This window comes from Mytilus trossulus, chromosome 14 (genome assembly GCF_036588685.1).
Source record: "Mytilus trossulus isolate FHL-02 chromosome 14, PNRI_Mtr1.1.1.hap1, whole genome shotgun sequence".
Lineage (NCBI taxonomy): Eukaryota > Metazoa > Mollusca > Bivalvia > Mytilida > Mytilidae > Mytilus > Mytilus trossulus.
The window spans coordinates 36,156,016-36,179,432 of NC_086386.1; the positions used below are offsets into that span (position 1 = coordinate 36,156,016).

Here is a 23,417-nt window from a genome sequence, read left to right on the forward strand (position 1 = left end):
TGAGATACCTATATACAACAAATATTGATTTAGTTTGATTTTAATGGGTAGAACAATAAATAATTTGTATTTAAATGGTAGCGGTGTATCAAATTGAAATGAGTCGGATAACCTTTATTGCTTTTTAAACAATTCATAATTCAATTTATTTTAGTATTATTAATTTTGATTTTGAATAATTGTCAATCTATTGAATTGAATAACACTTGGCATGAATTCAGACTACTTTTTTGCAGTTTAAATTTTGTCACGAATATTGAAAACAATTATCATTTGTTGCAGCGAACAGAGCTGGCTGTTTTGTAATTGTGCAATTATGTTAACAGGATTTTCAATCTTTGTATATAGAAAGAATTTATATAATAAGTTGTTATCCAACCCTGTGACACAGTGCCCCTAATTTAAAAGTGTAAAGTCTCAAAACGATTGAAAATAAAAGTGAAAACTAATATGCAGTAATTTATGTTCAGTAAAATTATGATACTTGATATATGTAATAATGGCGTTATAAATACTGTTATTCCTATTCAGAAACGGACACTTATTTGTTAAGAGTCGATGTTAGGGTTAACTCTTTCGACAAGTAACACTCTTCTGACGTAAGATATTGGTACCAAGATAGAAATTCATAGTTTGTTATGGCTTCTATAACATAACTTTGTTTATTCAAAAGTACATGAGCTTGAAGAACGTAGCGATTAAGTTGTCAGCTACTTTTGATGTGAATTCCGACAATTTAAGCCAAATAAGAAATCCGTGTAAATGAAGCCCATATAGTATAGCAACGGTAAAGATAAAGTGATACTTTGCACCTACTTTAAACTTGTAGCTTGTATATATTGTAATATAATGAAATCATATAAGTGCCATAAAATATAATCAATGAAATTCAAATTTTCAATTCAAACACATGTTGATAACGTTAAAAAAAAATGGTGATTTTTACCACATATACAAGTAAGGAGCTGTGGTATGATGACATAGTCCTGAACATGCATGAAACATTTGCTGGAGAATATTGATCAGTCAACAATCAATCAATGATATTACCAATAAGACCAATGTGCAAGAACATTGTTACGTTGGTGTAGGCAATTGATAGATTTTCATTGTCGACTACCACTTAAAACTGCTGGAATTCAAAATGCATAGGGAAGCAAAAAAGTTGAAAAAAACAGAAAATCTTTATTATCGAGTTAGATCAATAATGCGGTTAACATACTAGAAGATCAAGCCTATTCAGGCCTTTTAATAACTTATAGAGAAACAAGTCTTACATTGAAAAAGAAACTTTTTACATGCGGGAAAATCAGTTTGTGTCAAACAAACAACTGCCAGTTCAAAACGAAAAACAATTTTGTTTTGTTTTAAGGAAGTGGGAGTTCTCCATCAATGAACTGAAAATATATAACTTTAAAGCAATTCCAGTACAAATCATGATTCTTTGTCAAAGAAAACCTGTTTTCATTGAACACAAAACAATGAAGTTGCAATATTCCTATAATTCAAGTGAGTTTTGAGAATGGAATAGAAACATGTCGATTGCATAAGTATTATTTTGTCGATAGAAATTTTTTTTCCAATATCAATCAACTTGCCTTTAAAAACAACACGTAAACTGAAATCTGAATCACAAAGATTTGTATCCGATGATTCGCTAAGGGAAAGTTTACGCTTTACACAGTATGAAACTATTGTAACAACTACTCAGGTGTTCGTTTATGGTATTTTTGGAAGAAACTTTTTTAACTTTATCCTACGTACAACAATCTTCAATGGTTTTTTGGTGGATTTTTTTCGAGCACCAATCTCGTCTTTTATTTGTTCTGAAAAACTGTTACATTTGCATCCTCTCTCATTGAGCACTGCGATATAATATGACGAAGGCCACTAGTAGAAAAGAAACTGCCTACTATTCCCGAGCATATTGATTTACTTAAGGGTTTTTAAGCTAAACCTTTAGTAAATAGTCTAACATTATCAATATCATTATCAACTTCTATACGCATTGGATCATTTCGTATGAATCATTTGGAGGAAATTATGAAATCACATGTTTGGTGTTTGTGCTGAACAATTGACGTACCACAAATAACAGATCACGAGAATCAAAAGCTACAATTTAATCGCAAGTTATTATATTATATTCACATTTTATTCATCCCAACACATACATTAAGGGACGAAATCAAAAGTTCAATGTAGGATAAAAAATATTTTTAAACATAGTTTTTTCACTGACTCCCCCTCCCTTTACCCCTTTCTTAACTTAATTTGGAAAAAAAATGATTTTTCTATATGGATATATGTAAAATTGATTTTGGATAAACAAAACTTGCAGCAATGTTGACCCCCACCCCCCAAACTATTTGATTTTAGTTTTTTTTTAATCCTACTTCGATCTTTTGATGTCATCCCTAAGTTCTTAGCACTAACTCTGAAAATCATAATGACACATGAAGAACATTATTCGGTATGATGTTCACTCTTCGTTGAACTAACGAATTACGTTTTAGAAATTGTTATGTCTCATCAGTGATAAACTCTAATTACAAGTCCTTGACCTCTTTTCAAGGACACTTCTTTTAGGTTTAATATCGAGTTCAAAGCGATGTCTACTGTCCCTGTCATGGCAACAACTTGACCTCTCGACGACCCGACTGGTTCCTTGGTGAAATCCGCTGACACAGCATTTTTATCTTGCCCTACATGCATTATTACTAAGTATTTTGGACGTCCTTCAGCTTGTCTTACATATGATAAAAAGTTTTCATTTGCTACTGAAAACTGGATTTCAGCATGTTGGAAAGAAGGAAGCTTTCTAATTTCTGCTACTTTTTTGAAAACCTGAATATGAGTATTTCTTTTCGATTCTTTCTGCATCTGGAAGATACAACGACAAAATTTATCGCACATTCGTTACTACTCCTTTCAAAGTCCCTGGGATGGACTTAATTCTAAATTGTCAAATTTTAAATCTTTTTTTCATTTTAGAAAATCCAATCGATTGCTTTTGAACATCACAATTGATCTGTTAATTTTACTACTACCAGTAGTTCCCTATGGTATCACTCTCTAAGTGACAAGTTCTTCTAGCATCATCATGAATTTTAAAATGATAACAATTCACTTAAAAATTTGAACTTTGGTAGAGAGTTGTTTCATTGGCACTCATACCACATCTTCGCATTTGTATAATAAGTATGTCAGAACCGTCGTTTGTTTATTAAATTGCTCAATGTTGCTACCATTGTAGTAAAACGTCTAAGAAATATGTCCAAAGGTGTTATAGATTTTGGTATGTAATTGCATTCGTAACGGATCAACTTGGTTTTTTTTTCTTCTCATCAATTAAGCGGACGTAAAAAAAATATCAATGCATACGTGGTACTCGAAATGTTAATCCTGGTATCTATGTTTATTGGACACTGAACTCAATATCACTCGCTTATTAATATAAAACAAATAAATTCTTGTAGGAAAACTCGGTAACAACCATAGATATAATCTAGTTAACCATCAAGCATATTACCCATTGAATTGTTTTATTGCTTTTGATTTAAAATCTTACTGATCATTGCTTTCCATTATTGCAATAAATATTCTAAGAAATATCGATTTTGCTAACACATACATTTGATATGACTAAAGCTGATATTACCTTTACATTTTTAGAAGAAGAATCTGGACTGACTCTGAGCCAAGGGTTACCACTGGAAAAACCAACGTTTGTGGTGTTGTCCCATTGCATTGGGGATCTTTCAGGGTCTCTACTATATTTCCAGAAATCCTGAAATAAGACTCTATGTTTTGATAACAACCAATACACAAAATGTCAAAAGTCTTTGTAGAAATCTGTAAAATATGATGGACAGTTTAAGGATTCACTTGTAGGTATCATTTAATTGTCGATGCATACACCATAATGCGAAATAACTTAATTACAAATAATCCCTAGTATGTCTTAAATATAGTACCTTTCCGAAATTTAATCCAGCAGGGTCCTTGGATTCTGATAATGTATAATTAACATCGACCATCCCTATTTCATCACCATAGTAACATGTCGGTGTCCCTGGTAACGTCAACAGTAGCATGTTCATCACGTCAATCATGTCAAGGCCCATTCGACTGGCTACCCGGTGGTTGTCATGGTTTCCCATCTGTAAAATGAAAGTAAAATAACATATTTGCTTTCTTATACACTCTTAAATATGTGAGATGCATATCAACCTTTGTTGCGTCAAAATCCTTGAGTCAAGGAATATGTCAAAATAAACTTTAAAGTTGAATTCAACCAGCTATGTTGAACGTTTTCAGAGTTTCAGTTTACTATACGTCATGTTAAAAGTTCAGGTTTTGATTGCTAAATACAAGCCTTAGGTTGATAAATGACTCGGCCGAATGGCAACAACTCTATTATCATTCACTGAGACGCTTGATCAACTGTGCGCATACGGATGGTTGTTATGTACAAGACGCCATAGTTTATCAATTTGAATTTGAAAATGTTAGACAATAATAATAAAACATTCAGTATAAAACATTCAGTAACAAATATCTGAGACATGGGATAGAGCAGAGTGTTACCCTTTGAAAAGACAATGTCAACTTTAGCTTCGCATTAATTGACAATGTTTCTCGGACATGTCGGAGTAACACGTTGCTCTAGTTCACCATAACTACGTTTTATTAATGTATTGTTCAACGTTCGTTGATTGTTTTCTTGTAACAGTGTCCATTTCTTCAAAGTGTTGTTGGATGATGGATTTGTGATATGTAATTCGGCATTTCCTGCTATCTCTTTTTATGCATTATAGCAATATAATCCTTTTGTTCGCGCACACCATGTTTAAAATTAAGTATGATTAATGTATACTAAATGACTTAGGGATAAAAAAAAAAAAGACAGACGTTAAAGATAAGAATAAAAAAAAAAAAAATGACGAAGATATGGAATAAGCAAATCAATTACATTTCAAACTTTTGCTTACCACAAAATTTGGCCAAGCAGCTTCGGAAAGATCTTTCATGCCTCGTTCAATTATTTGTTTAAAACATAAACCATTGCAGGTTCTTTTCAGACTGGTTATGAGGTCAAAGTTGAATGGTACTGACCCGGCTTGGTAATATTTATCTCGAATAGCCTGTGTTATACCCGTGGACTCGACCGACATAAACCTTGAAATTAAAAACGGTCACCATTATTTAATTGAAATGTGTTTCGAATGCCATGAAGATTCACTTGTATAACCTGCTTAAAAACAGAGATTCTCTGAAGAAGAGAAGAGTTACGAGGCACAGGTACTCACACATTATTGAAAGTTGTAAAAGTATTAATTTAGCAAATAACACATTTCGACATTTGCATTACAATGTAAATGGCTTCCATTGAGCAGTAAAACGTTTATTCGTCTTAATATGCGTCAGAAGAATGATATTATTTGATAAATAGCTACATTTCCTTTGACATCATTTAAGGTTTTAATGAACGTCATTTTCGTGCCCTCCTTTCATAAGTTGGACAGAATACATTACTTTGTTTATATACTGGTATCATAAAGTTAAGTTTGTTTTTTTAGATTCTAGTTGTTACACATTCACTGGGGTAAAGCTGATGACCGTACCTGCATTTACGGTCATCCCAAGATGTCGGATGAAACTGACCCAATTTTTCATCCGACATCTTGGGATGACCGTGAATGCAGCTACGGTCATCAGCTTTACCCCCAGTGACATTTGAAGGTTTGTTTCACGTCAATCATCGTGGTCATATATCTGCAAATTACCTGGAAATAGTGTCTTTTTCTTTGTACGTCTCAAACATTTTCCTCCAGTCTTTTATGATTGGATAAAGTTCTGGTAAGTTATTGGTGTAGTTGTGAGGTTGCTCATCTGACCACTTGGCAATTTCATTAGAATTGACTTGCTTAAAATATAGGAATCTAATTGAAATTGATAAATTAATCAATTCTATATCTAATCTGATTTAATCTACCCCAAGGAGTAGATTACCTTAGCCGTATTTGGCACAACTTTTTGGAATTTTGGGTCCTCAATGCTCTTCAACTTTGTATTTGTTTGGCTTTGGAACTGTTTTGATCTGAGCGTCACTGATGAGTCTTATGTAGACGAAACGCGCGTCTGGCGTGTTAAATTGTAATCATGGTACCTTTGATAACTATTGACATACATGATTTAATCTACCCCTAGGAGTAGATTACCTTAGCCGTATTTGGCACAACTTTTTGGAATTTTGGGTCCTCAATGCTCTTCAACTTTGTATTTGTTTGGCTTTGTAACTGTTTTGATCTGAGCGTCACTGATGAGTCTTATGTAGACGAAACGCGCGTCTGGCGTGTTAAATTGTAATCATGGTACCTTTGATAACTATTGACATACATTTCTGACTTTACAAAACAAAAACAATCCGAACATTATTATTGTCGTCTGTTAAACAAGGATTTGGTTAGTTAATCTCTGTATGACCGAATATAGTTTGAACGTAAGGCAGACTTTTGTGAATTTATGAGGTTAAAGCAGGATCAGGTTAATTGTTAGTTAGAAAAGCATCAAATAACAAAACTTCAGATACTAGTAAGTTAAATGTTTTTGAAAGATAAATGAAAACTTTATCACAATTTGTTCATTTTATTTGTACAAAAGACGATGATATCAGTTCGATTAATTGTGATTTAGACAAGTAAGTACTCACCAATACCTTAGTATTTCCTTGTAGTGCTATGAAACCGTAAAATGCCAACAAAACCAAAAAGCAAATTAGGTATTAAATTAAATATTACAAAAAAAGGGGCGAACGATACCAGAGGAACATTCAAACTCATAGATCAAAAAATAAACTGACAACGCCATGACAAACGTTGTTTTCATTATATTTATGATTGTTATAGTTATGTCAATGCTGATATTGTTACTGTTGCCGTTATCATGCAGCAGTATTTTTTCTCTTGGAACAAGACTCATTCGCTTTGGTTTGTCTGCTTTCGATTGTACTTATTTCATAGGATATATATACATCAGAAAGGAAAAAAACGATCAACGTCACAATATTTGTAGACGTTCTTTCCATGTTCTCATCGCACCTATTTTCATCGTTTTTAAAAGGTGACGCCAACATATTGGCCTTATGGAAGATATCTAGATAACTTTTAGTAGAAGCAATAAAAGAAGTGCAATTAAGTAATTTGTGATAAGACACAACCTTTATTCAATACTAACGTAATGTCTAGGCGATTTTTTTGGGGTACTAAACGGGAGATAATCCTATTTGGACAGTGCTTCATTAATGGAAACTTTGGTATTTTGTATGCCCTTCGAAAATTAAATTGTGTACAATTCTTGGAGTTGAAATAACAAATATTCATGCAAAGATATAACAAAACTGTGTATGACTATTGTGTTGTAAATTAAAATTGGACCATACTGACCCCGTCTGCCGTTCAATAGATAACTACTGATACAGAAACTAATTAACAAGACCGACTTTCCAAATGTTCTTAGATTGTCTCTCTTTTCACACTCACTTTGTAAAGGTTTAAAAGACAGCCATGACGATGTTTCTCTTTTGTGGCCCATAAGGACGGTCGGCATATTATGTTATTATCAATACGTGTATTATGGGGAAGTTAAACCAATTTGGTGACTTCATAATTCATATAACTATTGTTTTTTTTAATTAAGTGAAAACTTTTGATAATAATTTATTAAATAAACTACTAGTAATATGATATGTGAACTGACTACTATATAAATAAAACTATGCATTTATAACTACCGGTAAATCTTCGTCCAAGGATAGATTCTTTGCCTCGAATGCAAATTTGAATGCATCTAATCTGAAACCTGACACTCCTTTATTTAACCAAAATATCATGGCATTCTAAAAAAGAACGTACACAATTAAATTAGAAAATAGAGTCTCGTCTTTTTAAGCTATGTTTTACATTTAAATTGCTGTAACTTAATAAATTCATGGGGTCTTTTATAAAAGGATAATATATTAACATATTGTTTGCAATGGTTAATAAACTCACCAAAGATACCAGGATTGAAATTGTATTTGCGCCAGACGCGCGTTTCGTCTATAATAAAATTATCAGTGCCGCTCGAATAAAAAAGTATAAAAAGCCAAATAAAATACGATGTTCGACAGCTCTGAAGACCAAAAATTCCTCAAATTAATTGAAACTTTAAAAGGAGTCCTGAAAGGACAAATGAAATGAATGAACTATTATGATCAGAATAACTCGGTACTATATTCACATTTATTGTTTTTGTAAACCGGTAGGTCTACGATTTACGTTGGGTTTTTTTTTTTTTTTTTTTTAGCAGGTCACAAATATAAAAATAAAATAAACAGGAAAGGAATGATAACTACTAAAATACGACAATTCTTAAACCTATATAATTCGTAATTGATTAATGAATTTATAATTAGACAATAAACTCTTGAGTACATATTACTTTAGATTGGAAAAACACGTAAATAATTGATACACTAGGCAATTCCCACACAACAACATATACTCACTTTTAATTCTTTCAAAACCTTGTGATTTCTGTAATTAAGGTCAGGCTGTGTCTCTAAGAAAGCGTGGTAGTAATACTGGCTGCGTTGGACATCGTATGTCCATGCAGAACCTCCAAATACACTAAGCTGAAACATTTGTTTATTTGTTTACTTTTTATATACATTGCATATTCTGCTATTGAGGTAACCTCTTTAATTGGAAAATAAGTCTGCTTTAGTAGGTCACACTTCCTTGTCCCGACATAGTAATATTTATGCATTTTCAACCCTTATCTAAAGGTCGACTCTCTTATGAGTCCAGTTTCTTTTTATGACCTTAATTTACATGTTTTACCGTTCTTCATCAACTACATAAATCAAGAGAAGATTAAGAGTTTTTGTTTGATTACTGATTGAAACCCTTATTTCCAAATCACTTGTTACTAAAATACTTAAACACTGTGAAAAGTACTGATGCATATTTACGAAGTTTTATTTCTTGTGGAGATTGTTTCATTGGCAATCATACCATATCTTCTTTTTTATATTAAAAAATAGATCACAATAGATGACTTGGCATCTCTTAACAGTCCCGACAAGTCTTTAATGATTGTATAATGTTAACGTTCACGAAAATCTCACTGATAAACCAGAAACATCTCTCGTGTTAGTTGATCTACCTGACGTTACATAGTAGTCCGTTTATATGACAATATCTCCCGACATTGTACTCATCAATCAAACAATTACCCAGTTATTAGGAGGCTGATATTTGCGTGTTTGTTTATTAAATTTTCCATCGCTCCATACATAATAATCCTTATATTCCGTATCCATTTGTCTGGATTTCTGAAACCATTCACTATCATTACTCGTATGATTTGGCACAAAATCTAATATAACTTTTATATCTGAAATAAAATGGTATATGGTTTGAAAAAATATTATTAAATTTTAAAATCAATCTTTTTAATTTCTATTTTTTAATCATTTTTTTCACACATCCCATTTACTCGTTACTACTAGTCTTCACGTTCAACTACGAAAGACTGTCAACCATAATTTTTAATGTATTTTGTCATCTCCGTTGACCTTATGGTCATGAAATGAGTTCATCGACGAATTTCAATTTTCTTCGTCTTGTTTTGATCAACTATTAGCGACTTTTGTAAAATATTTTATATAAACAAAAGACTGACTTTGGTATTAGAATATGACCACTTGGACTTTTCTATTCAAGATTTCAATCACTCATTATTACTCTATTTAAAATAGAGATTGTTCATTTGTTCTCGTCTTGAATATGAATAAATTGTTTGCAACCTGGGAAAAGTATTCTATTATACATTATGTCCCTGTTTTCAATTGTATGCTATGTTAGAATAAATAAATGATTATAATAATATCTTTGGTACCTTTTTTTCTTGCCTCTTTCATGAGTTCATCAAAATCTGCCATTGTGCCAAACATTGGGTCTATTTCTACATAGTTCTGGACATCGTAACCATAGTCTCGCATGGGTGACTTGTAGAACGGACTTATCCATATGGCCCCTACACCCAGATATGTTAGGTGGTCTAACTTGCTAGTTATCCCTGAAATAATAATAAACAACAAATATAATCATTCGTTGAAACTGATATCGCCGTCAATAATTCTCTTAGTAGATCTTTTTTCGAACTGTTTTTAGTGTCAACAATTTGAATCATTTGTCATAATATATATGACAAGGAGCGTGGGTTTCTGACAACATGCAGATCAACACAATACTGGTTTGATGCACAGAAAAAGAATTTTGGGGTTCACTCTAATAAATAAGCAATTAGACGGACTAAAAACAGAAAGAAATCTTAGAGTGCTTAAATTGATCTTATTGGTCGCTGTTGTATATATAAAAAAAGAAGATGTGGTACGATTGCCAATGAGACAACTATCCACAAAAGACGAAAATTAATCAGACATTAACAACTATAGGTCACCGTATGTTTTTCCTAATTTAATGTTGATGATCACATCGTATATGTCTTTATCGTTATTAATGCGAGTACCTACATAGGTATCGTACCATTAATATCCATTCGTTCCATTGATTGATACAATTGAATGTTTGATGAACTTCACCCTTTTTGAATTTATATTTAGCGTTTCTTAATTCGCATAAGGAAGTGTATGTTTTACCAAAATCCTACTCAAAATAATACCAGGATTGAAATTTTGTAATTGCGCCGGGCGCAAAAGACTCGATCGAATCGAAAAAGGTTTAAAAGGCCATATAAAGTACAAAGTTGAAGAGCATTGAGAACCAAACATTCCTAAATGTTTTGCCAAATGAGTTCAAGGGGGTACTGCAATGTTACCATGAAGTTGTTTATGATTACCATTGAAATTTGACATAATTTTGACTTTTGGTTGTGCTTCCTATCTCAAATTTCTACAAGATACAACTATAGGTTGGACTGGTGGTACTGCTTCTCTCGTTTCATTTTAAATCCATGTGATGCCGATAGCTTTCCCCGACACATATTGTTGTTAACCTGATATCGTTAACATACATTCAAAAACCAATTATCCCTTTACTTTATTACCATCACAACCTTGTATAGGTTCAGGCCTACCTCGATAGTGGCTGAGTTTTCTATCTTTTTTCTTTTATTTGTTTAGTTGTTTGGATACCTGTATGCATTGAAGGTTTTTGAAAACTAAATCAAAGTGCCGAGAACGCTGTAACTTGTTGTTTGGATCTGCTTACCCTTCCGGAGCACCTGAGATCACCCCTAGTTTTTGGTGGGGTTCGTGTTGTTTATTCTTTAGTTTTCTATGTTGTGTCATGTGTACTATTGTTTTTCTGTTTGTCTTTTTCATTTTTAGCCATGGCGTTGTCAGTCTGTTTTAGATTTATGAGTTTGACTGAGTATCTTTCGTCCCTCTTTTAACATTATCACATGGACAAAAGGTAAAATAGTGTGTACGAATTTTTTCAGCACTGAGCTGTATTATCTGTTGTAAACATCCCACCACTGTTAAGTTTACTATCGGTGTTTGTGGACTAGAGCGACCTGTTATCATACAAGAATTTAAAATAGTTGACAAACTTTGAAACAAAAAGGTAGTTTACGTTCTTTTTAAAATCACAAACATTGATCCTATATCAAATTAGGTAAAAACGATCAACAGAGAAGAAGCTATAGTGTATTTCCATATCATGACTTTTTGTTATTTAAAAGTTTTGAACTGAAAATTATATAAAATGTGAATATTGAACAATATGAATTGATGAAAAAATAAAACATTCTTTTTCCTTGTGTGTTGTTGTTGATTGTGATTTTAGGTAAAGTTCGTCGTTTTAATTACATCACAAATAGAGCCTTTTATTTACGTAGATGAAACATCTAGGAAGGAAATATAGTAACAGTGTCAATGCACATATCTAATACTTTAGTAAAATAAAAACAACTTTGAATACAGTTAGGAGATTTATCTAGCTCAGGAAATACCTGTACAAAGTCAGGAATATGGCGATTATTTTCCCTTGTTCGGGTGATTGATAGCTTTTAATTTTGTCAGTCGTTTATGAACTTTCACTTTTGCAATTTGCCTTTGATTTCGGTACTTTTGTTATTCTATTTTGTTATTCAGTCTTGTAAATCGCAATTCTGACATGAAACCTTCTGTGTGCAATATAAAAACAATTCAATTTTTCACATACCTTTTAGATCCCCTATGCCATCTCCATTAGAATCTTTGAATGATCTAGGATATATTTGGTATACTATTGTTTTCTTCCACCATTCCAAATCTGACGGATCATATTGCCGTTTGGACCTTAACTCCTTGTCGGTAAATATAATAACACAGGACGCAGCAATAGCTGCTGCAATTATCACCAATAAAATAAAACTACATTTATTTGACGTGCAAAAGTTAGATTTTTGTCCAGCAGTCGCTTCACCTTCATGAAATTTCTCGTCCGCGATCGAAACCTCTGTTTTCTCCATAGCTATGTGTGTTTTTGCAGTGTGAACTTTAGTTATTTACATACTTTGATTGAAAAAAGATAAGAGATACTTATAAACATCAAAAACGATATCAAGTTTTGGTTTGTTTTAAGTGGTCATACCTTTTATGTCGTGTTACCAAGGTATGCATGATGTATGATGTATGTAGTAGGTCACACAACGATTATCTGTAACTTAAAGTTGAGGTTGCATAGTAAGTACTGATAGATATGTTATATATAATGTTGTAAGGGATTTCACTTTAACAAAAAATTAAAAAATTAAATGTGACAGTACATGTAAGAACAAGATACCTTTTCAGAGTTATTTTAAGTTATAATGCCATCTAATCTAATGTACATATTTTTGCAGCATTCTGCAAAGTATTAAGTTAGCTGTCTTACATTTGACATTTGTAAAATATAAATTTAAATTTTCTAAAAAATTCTTGTGATAAAATATTTTTTTTCTTTTGTTTCAACAACATTCACATAATAAAACCTCCTCAAATGGTTATTTGAATGGGTATGAGTTGCTGTATATTAAACGATTTCTGGACATGAATAAAAGTGAATATAGGTTGTACGTAAATTGAACAACTACACAACGACAAAATAACTAGAGATCAATGATTATTTGCAAGTTATGTATTTGTTTATGTTAGAAATTAAGCTAACGTAATTTCAAAACTATCTGTGTTAAGATTTTCACGTTGTGTGACAAATATACAAATTAACTTCTGCAAAACTACACAATTGCCGAATAACTATCCCATGTTTCCTTAGTGATCGACTTCTCTCCTTAAAATTAATCAAACTACATTAAACTGATCGGGTCGCACTTAAGTGATTGAATTATATGTGGGTTTGAATTTTTCGAAAATATTAGGACTTTCTTATCCCAGGCATAGATTTCCTTAGCCGTATATGGCACAACTTTTTGGAATTTTGGCTCTTCAACTTTGTTCATGTTTGGCTTTATAAATATTTTGATATGAGCGTCACTGATGAGTCTTATGTACACGAAACGCGCGTCTGGCGTACTAAATTATAATCCTGGTACCTTCGATAACTATTTGTACCAGGTTCTAATGAATGTTGATGAACCAGGGTTTCAAAGAACGTTTCAGCGAAAGATACCAATATCTTGTTGATAAATATACTGTATCAACTTTCAAATGAATACACAGTGGTCATAATGGTTAAGAAGTATATATTCTAGGTACTGACGTTTTTTATCTTCTTATTGTTACGTGTAATATAATTCTTCTTTCGTTTGTCTTTGTAAGTAATTACATTTATTGTGTAATCTTTGTTTGCCAGGCTTTAGGCTTTAAGCACCATTTTTCTACATAAGAAAATACCTGTACCAAGTCAGGAATTTTACAGTTGTTATCCATGCATTTAATTTGTTTGGGCTTTGGATTTTGCAATGTCCTTAGGGAACTTTCTTTTTTTATCTTTTTAGTTATTTTCCATTGTGCCTTTGAGGTTTTTTTTAAAGTAAAACTAGATTGAGTAATAAGTCATATGATCATTACCTAAACAAATTCAATCGATAAATAAAAGATATAATATTTTTTAAGAGACGAACTCAACTCTACGTGCTCAAGTCTGTTTGTTTTATTTTACACAAAAAAAAACTAGTTACATATATATATTATATATAATGTATATATGGACGTATGATGTAAGGAAATATCGTCTGGTTATACAATAAATCTCATATTCTATTTACATATCATTCATAACATGTTCCCTATACATACTACAATACTACAAGCAATGGGCTGCTGCATGTCTATGTATGATTCGCAAGGCAATGTACACTTTTTTACACATTATTTACTAGGGTACTAAGAAGCTACTGACTAACATACAAATGTTGTTTTTCACCCATAAAATTTAATATCGAACAACACGACTTTAAATAGGGTTGATCTTAGAGATTTATTATCATATTTATCGCTGCCATTAAAAAGGATGATGTTCTTGATTTTGTATTCTTGATTATTTATCTTTACATTCATAAATTGTATTATTTTGTGACATAAGTATTCTGTCGTTCTGTTACACTGGATATTGTTTAACTCATGACAAGTATTTCAGTTCAATTTGATACGTAACACGAATTGTATCTGTCACAAAATCCTTAATTCTTATGAATTGAATACATGAGTGTATATCAGTAAAGCTAGAAATAAATTTCTTCATCCTCGGTATTGTTTAGTGGAAATCAAATATATATCACTTTAAACTCGTTCTTGCTAGTGATGTACTTTAACAACAAGCCCCTGTCCTCTTTGTAATTTAATCTGTGTTAAATCGATAACACTACCAAATGCCAAGTCAACTGTTCCCGTCATGGCGACAACTTCTCCTCTTGTCGATGAAACTGGTTCCTTGCTAAAGTCTGCAATTGATCCTATCTTACTTGCTGCATCAACATTCAGTATAACAAGATATTTAGGACGCCCTTCTGCTGTTCTGATATAAGACAGAAAGTTGTCGTCTGTGTATGAAAACTGAATATTTGGGTTTTGAAATGATGGCAGCTTTCGTATGTCTGACACTTTCTTGTAGACTTTTATATGAGTATTTCTATTGGTGTATCGTTCAACCTTCAAAATATATCTACATGAACATTGAATGTTAGCATAACATATAAGTTTTACAGGTAATTTATGACTATTTAACCAACAGCTTCATCGTACATTTATATCATATATTAAAAGTTCTGTAAACGAAATTATTGTCATGAATATTCTTATTTTGCGTTTTGCCTTATCACGTGGACTTTATAACGGCTCATTTTCAACATGTTCTAGCTTTGTTAGTGTAGTTCGGCTTATTAACAAAAGTTAAATAATCTCAAAATGCAACGAACTACCAATCCATGTTCTGTTATTATCCTCATTAACTATGAAACTGTAAAACCCATTAGATATCAGGTATACCTTTGGAGAAGGAATTTGTTATAGCAACATTATAAATTGCAAATGACAAAATTGAATTGTAAAAAATGTAGTTGCTATTTCTATGAAACTTGCAAACTATTTGTTCGCCCCTGTAACTCTGTGAATTTGCTGGTTTTTTTTGTTTTGTTTTAGATCAATGTTCATCAAAAGTAATCAGTCCTTTATATTTATTTTGATGTTGTTATTTTCTACACTGTATTACCTTCACATTTGTTCGACTATGTAAAGGATGAACACGAAGCCATGGAGTTCCTGTAGTAAAACCAGCTTGAATAGATGTATCCCACAGCATTGGTGAGCGTTCTGGATCGCGACTAAACCTTGTGTATCCACTCTGTAAATATAATTAGCAAATACAATAACCAATACAAGTATCCCCTTCCAGTATGTCTCCATCCAACCTCCCTTACACACCACGTCATATTGCACAGTCTGACAAGTGCTCCACGAAAATGTTTTCTGAATCGTTAGCATCAATTATATCAGCATCAGAGTCATTGTGGATATACATACTCTAGAGGCGTCGTAAGTCGGATGTGGATTATTAAAATTTCCAAAGACCTGTTTGAGTGCATATCTAAGTTTCTTTCCTCTTGCAATGGTATCAACATTTTGGTGGTTTTTTTTACCCTTTACACATGTACTCCCTATACAAAATTAAAAGAAAATTGAAATCTTCATGTGAACTAACATTTTCTAATTGATTTGATCCTTTATTCATATGAAGAAGACTTTCATACAGGAGCTAATTTCTACATAAGAAAATGCCTGTACCAAGTCAGGAATATAACAGTTGTTGTCCATTCGTTTGATGTGTTTAAGCTTTTGACTTTTCCATTTGATTAGGAACTTTCCGTTTTCGAATTTTCTTCGGAGTAAATATCTTACTTTTTGAAGGAATAAAAAAAATTAACATTATACATTTACTTCATACTCCGCTATAAAGATGATGTCCTCTCACTAAGTAATTTTGGTACTATGTTGGATGTATCTATTTATCGAACTTGAAAAAAGGGTACAGCAGACACATTTAGATCTGTCACATATCTAACAATTATACATTGACAATATCAGTTGAGAACAAAATTTCATTACAAGAGAGATTGTTTAGCTTCCGAATCGTAAATTTTCCATTTTTATACAACAATTTAGCAGTGCTTGCAAATAGAGTATATGTCTCGCAATACAATATTCCGGATTTCCACGTATGGTTCCGTTAAAGAGGATCGATGTTTACAAAAGGATGGTATTGAACAAAGAGCACAAAACGGGTGCCACAGGAAGAGTTTGATCTGCTTACCCGTATAGAGTTTTTGAGATCACCTCATGGTTTTTGTTTGAATGCATGTTGTTCGATCTTTGTTTTTTGAATGTTTGGGCTTTTAACTCTATGGTTTTTCTTCGTTTCCCGTTTTTTAACATGGTGTTGTTGGTTTATTTGTAACTCATACATTGGTATCGTTCATCCTCTCTAATTATATATCATCAATAAACGTATATTTATTGTTGGAAGATCTGAGTTTGAACATAAACATTTATAGTTTCGGAGGACACGAGAAAAGGTCCGCAAGCCTCACCTTATCTCTAGATCGTACACAAAGCTTCAATATGTACCGACAATGTACGTTCTCCTTATTATTGCTTAACTTTTTATTTCAAAAATAATATGCCTATTGTAGTGCACCAGACTTTTTAAAACAAATTTCATAACGACCAAATGTTTTGGCAAATAACAAGGGAAGATGAAAAGACAAATGAGTAAAATAAACTAAAACATTTCATAAAAACAAAGCCTTATTAACAAGAAAGAAAGAAAAACAAACAAACAGGGGTTAATATGAGGTGGTCAGGTGATGTAAGCAGAACCATTAGTGACAAGCAGGGTTTACAGTAGTGTGTATACTGTGGTATTACAATCAAGGAAAAGAGGATGCAATTGTAATAACAACAATTCGAACATATTAATGATAATCTGTGGTAACTTAAAGATACTCCAAAACGTCAACCAACTTTCAATTACTAGTATGTCCGTAAGACTTTCGAAAGGATCATTCAACTTAACCATTTGAAACCCATGTTTCCATATACTAGCTATAAATAGAATCATATTCAAAACAGTGTGGTCCTGGCCATTGATTGACGACCTAAATTATCCCATTGACTGGGACAGATTAGGTGAACGTTTGTCTGTAACGACCATTGCTCACTTCTTACTTATTATAGAATTTAAACAGTGGGGTCACCAAAGGTTCTTAACGCCTTTAATAATAAAATAATTCGAAAAATTATTCAAGAATAACCTTTATGTTTTGATTTACATTATTGATATGATCAACACATCGTGTTATTCCGGATTCGTTTTTCGAATTGGTTATTTAGGTGTTGAGAACCTTTGGTGACCCACAGATTCAGTGTCTTTAACAAGTACATAGTGAGCAGTGATTGTTACCGACAAACGTTCACCTAATCTGTCCCAGTCAATGGGATAATTTAGGTCGTCAATCAATGGCCAGGACCACACTGTTTTGAATATGATTCTATATAGTAAGCAACAATTCTCAATCAAGTAATACATGGTAGGATAAGCAAACTCTGTAATGTGCCACAAACGAGAAAAAATAATCTGAATATGCAGCCCCTGCTGGAATGTTGTTACATACAAATGGACTACCGGTATTCACAATTCGAAAGCTTGATCTCATTTTGTTCGTCTAAAAAAGGTGATGATGTAACCGACCCGTATTGTCAATTTCAAGATGTAAATTAAGATATAAGGCAAACTTAACTTTATCTTGGGGTATCCTTTATTTCAAGTTTAATGGAGAAGATAATTAAAACATAGTCACCGATCTTGGAATCATAAACTGAGCGAACGTCATTTGTACAGAGGAATGTGCAGTTAAAGGATAATGCAGAATATTTTTCACTCTTCATTTGAACTTACTGGTCCGTAGTTTCTTCCATAAGGGTCCTGAGTTTCATCAAATGTATAATACACGTCTCCCATTCCTAGTTCATCACCATAGTAACATGTAGGTGTCCCTGGTAACGTCAAAAGTAGCATATTCATAACATCAATCATGTCTGTGCCCATGCGATCGGCTACTCTTGGTCTATCATGGTTACCCATCTAAATTAATTTAAATAAGGTATGCATGAGAGAAAGGTATTGTATTTAATATTGGCTTATAAACGTGTTTTCCCTCTCTTTTACAGTGAATTCCATTGAGTGTGTAGCTAAAGGTAATATCTTTGGTTAGCTTGCTTGTTAGCTGAACCGTGAAGTCATTGTAAGGTTAGGTAAACTACCGTACTTTAAGAATAGACTAGTCTGACAGAAAAACATTCGATCTGTCTGTTGGACCATGCTATTTCGAAAGGAGGGTAGTATACCTGACCTGATATTGACTTCACGGTTCAGCTAACAAGCAAGCTAGCTAAAGATACTACCATTCGCTACTCACTCAATGGAATTTGCTGTAATGTGAATTATTCTTTCGACATTAAAACAAACCAAATCAAGAATATGGCAGTTGTTTTCCTTTCGTCTGATTTGTTTGAGCTTCTGTTAAAGGGCTTTCCGTTGTGAGTCCTTGGAATTTGTGTTTTGTAATTAGTCACTTTATAGTCACAATTTCGATTAAACAATATTATCAATAGAGACTAGGCGAATGAGGAATTTTAAATTTTAAATTCATTACCAATATGTTTAACTTGTGTTATGTTAGAAACAATCAATCGGTTTATTTGAGCTTCTGTATTTTTTTCTCTCGCATATTTCAATTAAGAGTTTCCTGTTCTGTATTTTCAGTACAACTGTTATGTAACTAAAATTTAACTCACCACAAAATTTGGCCATGCATCTGACGGTAGGCTCTCTAGTGCACCTTCAATTATTGCCTTAAAACAGAGACCATCACAAGAACTGTTCACTTTCATTATCAGATCAAAGTTAAATGGAAGCGATCCTGCTTCATAGTATTTGTTTACCATGTCTGATGATAAGCCATATGATTCGGTAGTCATAAACCTATATTGAAATACACATTTGTTAATTAATAAGTATATAACATTTACGCGTCTGGCGTAATAAATTATAATACTGGTTCCTTTGATAATACTGGTTCCTTTGATAACTATTTACACCACTGGATCGATGCCACTGCTGGTGGACGTTTCATCCCCGAGGGTATCCCCAGTAATTAGCACTTCGATGTTGACATGAATATCAATTATATGGTCATTTTTATGAATTTCCTGTTTAAAAAACTTTGATTTTTTTGAAAAACTAAGGATTTTTTTTACCCCCAGGAGTAGATTACCTTAGCCGTATTTGGCACAACTTTTTGGAAGTTTGGTTCCTCAATGCTCTTCAACTTTGTATTTGTTTGGCTTGTAAACTGTTTTGATCTGAGCGTCACTGATGAGTCTTATGTAGACGAAACGCGCGTCTGGCGTATTAAATTATAATCCTGGTATCTTTGATAACTATTAGTATTTTTCTTTTTTTTATTATTATAAATGACAATGTTATTTTATAAACGTTTACCCTTGTTCCTTAAATTCATATATTGACTTCATGCAGGAACTTCTTACGAAGAAAGATAAGAAGTTAGCAATATCCTTTAACTCTACTTTCCGCTATATAGATGACGTTCTTTCACTTAACAATTCAAAATTTGGTGACTATGTGGATCGCATCTATCCCATCGAATTGGAGATAAAGGATACTACAGATACAGTTAAGTCGGCTTCATATCTTGACTTACATCTAGAAATTGACAATGAGGGTCGGTTGAATACGAAACTTTACGACAAAAGAGATGATTTCAGCTTTCCAATTGTGAACTTTCCATTTCTAAGTAGCAACATTCCAGCAGCACCTGCATACGGGGTATATATCTCCCAATTGATACGATATTCCTGTGCTTGCATTTCCTATCATGATTTTATTGATAGAGGGTTACTGCTCACAAGGAAGCTATTAAACCAAGAGTTCCAAATGGTGAAGTTGAAATCATCCCTTCGTAAATTTTACGGACGCCATTACGAGTTGGTTGACCGTTATGGAATAACCGTTTCACAAATGATATCGGATATGTTCCTTACGTCGTAACTACATTCCCCTTCCCTTTCATGAATTTGACCTACCGAATTAGACTATTTACCGGATTTGTAATCACATAAGCAACACGACGGATGCCGCATGTGGAGCAGGATCTGCTTACCCTTCCGGAGCACCTGAGATCACCCCTAGTTTTTGGTGGGGTTCGTGTTGTTTATTCTTTATTTTTCTATGTTGTGTCATGTGTACTATTGTTTTTCTGTTTGTCTTATTCATTTTTAGCCATGGTTGTCAGTTTATTTTAGATTTACGAGTTTGACTGTCCCTTTGGTATCTTTCGTCCCTCTTTTGAAACAAACGACGTTTGATATTGTAGGTGATAACTCATATGGCTCTCCAGACTAAGTCAAAAACTAACATAATTCTACTTCAATTGTATTTTTAATAAGTCTGGTTATCTTTGTTATAACATTCTTCAGTAAAAGGTACTCTGTTTTCATATATGTTTTCAGATAAAAACGAAAACCATGGGTTTCAATCTTCTGTCTTTCAACAGACACATAAGGAATTTTTCAGGGTTGAACTTTTGTGCGTATTTCTACCACTAAATAGTAAAAAGTGATTCAACAATGATATTGAAAAAACCTTTAAAAATTGAGGAAAGTTCATCTAGCAAATCATCACCTATATAACGATAATTGTTATTAACTTTTAATTGGAAGAAATTAAAACAATGTTGAGTTTGGGCCCGAAACTACTATTTTTTAAACAATACAGGAACGAGCTTCCAAATATTAAAGGGGCGTAATTGGGGCCCATAAGATTACATATAATCATCCCAAACCCTTTCAAATTGCTGAGATAGGCGATAATAATTGTTGTAAGGGGGGATAAATTCAAGCTTTGATTAGTTCATCACAGTTCATGTTCGTGTTGTCTACAGGTAACCTATCTTTTTTTATTAAGGAAGAAGCTATGGATAAGCTGAGGATGTTAGATTTTTTCATAGGAAAATTATATCAAATAATAAAACGTCAGTTTGACTAGATAGTATGGAAGTGTAGTGTAGAGAGTCGAAAAGTCATATTTGTAAACGTAATAACAGGACTACCATAAGCATGTTGGATTTTAGGATATCGATCCAAATTCATATAACTTAATACAAGTCATTGTTATTCATGTAACGTGTTCATTGATAGAGGACAATATGTCGCATACGTATGCGTGCCATTGGTAATATAATGTTTCATAACTGTCATAGAATTATTAGGCAGCAACCATTTGATTTTCTGGGGGCTATGTTTTTTTTTCTGGACAAATAAAAAAAAAATTCGCCTGCGGGGAAAAACAATTTTTTTTTTGCAACAAGTCGAAAACATTTTTTTTCTTTCAATTTTAGCAGTAAATATAATGGCAGCTGAGGGTGAAACAAATATTTTTTTATTCTCAGAATCAAAAACAAATTATTTTTTTCTCCAAAAACTGGAAACAAACTTTTTTTCCCAAAAAAAAACATAGCCCCCCCCCCCCCCCCACCCCCCGAAAATCAAATGGTTGCTGCCTTAGCATTGTGAATATAGGGGGAAACTAGCATTGATAGGGGACGTTATGTTGCATACGTTTGCGTAACATTGGTGTTATAATGTTACATAACTGATATAGTTTTATTAACATTGTGAATGAAGAAAAAAACAAGCATTGCATAGTTGTATGTATATCTATGTTCAACCATATTAATACAATAAGGATATGTGTTATTTTTGCCAATTAGAACTATCCAAAAGAGTACAAATAATATGATATTAAATGTCACAGAACAGGCTAAGGAGAGTTGTCTCATTGGCACTCACACCACATCTTCCTATATCTAAGCACATCATAGCTAAGAAGAGACAGATATTGTAGTCCTGTGGTGTTGTGTTGTCATTTTGATGTTATATTTCACATGGCCATAAAAGTGTGAGGTTTGTCATGCCACAAAACCAGGTTCAACCCGCCATTTTTTCCTTTGCGATAAGACGTGTCACGGTACTTATCTATCCGAAATTCATGTATTTGGTTTTCATGTTATATTTGTTATTCTCGTGGGATTTTGTCTGATGTTCGGTCCGTTTCTGTGTGTGTTACATTTTAGTGTTATTTCGTTGTTCTCCTCTTATGTTTATTGCGTTTCACTCGGTTTTAGTTTGTTACCCCTATTTTGTTTTTTGTCCATGGATTTATTAGTTTTGAACAGCGGTAAACTACTGTTGCCTTTATTGTGTCCTCTCAATAATGTTATAGAGGTTAACACTATATATGAACAAGTGAACCAAATGTGATATATAAGTACACGTATATAGTATTAGTAAACCTTTTTAAATCAGATTTCTTAATTTGATCATATTTTTAAAACATATTACACTCACCTTGATACACCATCTTTTTCTTTGTACTTCTCAAACATTTTCCTCCAATCACTTATCACGCCATAGATTTCTGGTAAGTTAGTGGTATAACTGTGATTTTGTTCATCTGTGAATACTGATTTCTCCCCTTGTTTTAATTTCTATTAAAAAGGATTTTTTTTATGTCTTTACTAACATTTGAACATCATTTTCATAAGTCAGAGCCACATGCACACATGCATATGGAATCGAGAATTGGTAGAAATATATTTATATATCTTTATGTATATATAGTTTTAATATATATTTATTTAATATATATCATTGTAAATAAGCTGTCACCTTAAACAAATACTGCTCTCCTAATTTCAAATATTGTTAATAAAAAAGGGTCCAGCTATGTCATACATGATGAACCAGCTACGGGGCGCCGAATGGGACTCTTGTGGTTTTGTACAAAATT

At 32.7% G+C, this 23,417-nt stretch overlaps 1 protein-coding gene across 1 annotated transcript in view; it reads right to left on the minus strand.

The window, feature by feature from the left end:
- Positions 1 to 2,463: 2,463 nt before the first annotated feature.
- Positions 2,464 to 23,417, minus strand: part of LOC134697703 (uncharacterized) — a 29,427-nt gene continuing 8,473 nt past the window's right edge. Inside the window, exons 6-20 of the mRNA XM_063559988.1 lie at positions 22,976 to 23,115; positions 19,346 to 19,532; positions 18,447 to 18,632; positions 15,705 to 15,836; positions 14,793 to 15,145; positions 12,237 to 12,427; positions 9,946 to 10,125; positions 9,281 to 9,441; positions 8,552 to 8,677; positions 7,796 to 7,900; positions 5,790 to 5,929; positions 4,995 to 5,181; positions 3,978 to 4,163; positions 3,662 to 3,790; positions 2,464 to 2,883 (exon numbers count right to left, since the gene is read on the minus strand). Of these exons, the coding sequence (XP_063416058.1) occupies positions 2,533 to 2,883; positions 3,662 to 3,790; positions 3,978 to 4,163; positions 4,995 to 5,181; positions 5,790 to 5,929; positions 7,796 to 7,900; positions 8,552 to 8,677; positions 9,281 to 9,441; positions 9,946 to 10,125; positions 12,237 to 12,427; positions 14,793 to 15,145; positions 15,705 to 15,836; positions 18,447 to 18,632; positions 19,346 to 19,532; positions 22,976 to 23,115 (2,754 nt within the window). The 3' untranslated portion in view covers positions 2,464 to 2,532. The remainder of the gene's footprint in view (positions 2,884 to 3,661; positions 3,791 to 3,977; positions 4,164 to 4,994; positions 5,182 to 5,789; positions 5,930 to 7,795; positions 7,901 to 8,551; positions 8,678 to 9,280; positions 9,442 to 9,945; positions 10,126 to 12,236; positions 12,428 to 14,792; positions 15,146 to 15,704; positions 15,837 to 18,446; positions 18,633 to 19,345; positions 19,533 to 22,975; positions 23,116 to 23,417) is intronic.